We start from the raw sequence: 875 nt of genomic DNA, 5'->3' as shown, positions 1-875 counted from the left end.
GCGGACTTCAAAAAGCACTGGGTACCCGCCTCGACTTTAGTACCGCTTTTCACCCCCAAACAGATGGACAAACGGAGCGTTTAAACCAAATTCTAGAGGACATGCTACGCGCTTGAGTACTAGATTTTAAGGAAAGTTGGGATTCCAAACTACACCTAATGGAATTCTCGTATAACAACAGTTTCCAAGCAACTATTGGAATGGCACCGTTTGAGGCCCTGTACGGGAAACGGTGTAGGTCCCCACTGTGTTGGGACGAGGTAGGAGAGAAAGAATTAGTAGGACCTGAGTTGGTTCGACTCACCAATGAGGCTGTCCAGAAAATTCAAGCGAGGATGCGTACCGCTCAAAGTAGACAGAAAAGCTACGCCGATGTAAGGCGTAAAAGCCTGGAGTTTGAGGTGGGGGACCCAGTATTCCTCAAGGTGGCACCTATGAAAGGTGTGTTAAGATTCGGACATAAGGGCAAGTTAAGTCCTAAATTCATTGGACCATTCGAGATCCTAGAGCGAGTTGGTCCGGTAGCGTATAAGTTAGCCTTACCTCCAGCCCTCTCAGGAGTACATGATGTATTTCATGTGTCGATGCTGAGGAAGTACATTACGGATCCTATCCACGTAATAGACTACGAACCACTCCAACTCAATGAAGATCTGAGCTACGAGGAAAAACCAGTAAGAATCTTAGCTAGAGAGGTAAAAACCTTACGCAACAGGAGTATTGCGTTTGTTAAGGTACTGTGGCGGAATCACCACAGTGAGGAAGCCACGTGGGAGCGTGAGGACGAGATAAGAGAGAAATACCCCGAGTTGGTACAAGAGTTTGAGACTTTCGAGGACGAAAGTTCTTTTTAGGGGTAGATAATGTAACGACCC

The 875-nt window shown here is 46.7% G+C and overlaps 1 protein-coding gene across 1 annotated transcript; it reads left to right on the top strand.

Moving 5' to 3' along the window:
* The first annotated feature begins 335 nt into the window (after positions 1 to 335).
* Positions 336 to 875, top strand: LOC147793249 (uncharacterized). The gene has a single exon (XM_087122830.1). It carries the CDS (start codon positions 336 to 338, stop codon positions 852 to 854), a length of 519 nt encoding a protein of 172 aa, XP_086978956.1. The 3' UTR covers positions 855 to 875.

This window comes from Cucurbita pepo, chromosome 3 (assembly GCF_057944985.1).
Source record: "Cucurbita pepo subsp. pepo isolate OVF chromosome 3, ASM5794498v1, whole genome shotgun sequence".
NCBI classification, from domain to species: domain Eukaryota; kingdom Viridiplantae; phylum Streptophyta; class Magnoliopsida; order Cucurbitales; family Cucurbitaceae; genus Cucurbita; species Cucurbita pepo.
Note: the sequence above shows the minus strand (reverse complement) of the source record. Positions and strands in the feature narration are given on the sequence as shown.

What these genes read in the sequence shown, in the direction of transcription:
- LOC147793249 (XM_087122830.1), top strand. Translation starts at nt 336, where the DNA reads ATGCGTACCGCTCAAAGTAGACAGAAAAGCTACGCCGATGTAAGGCGT.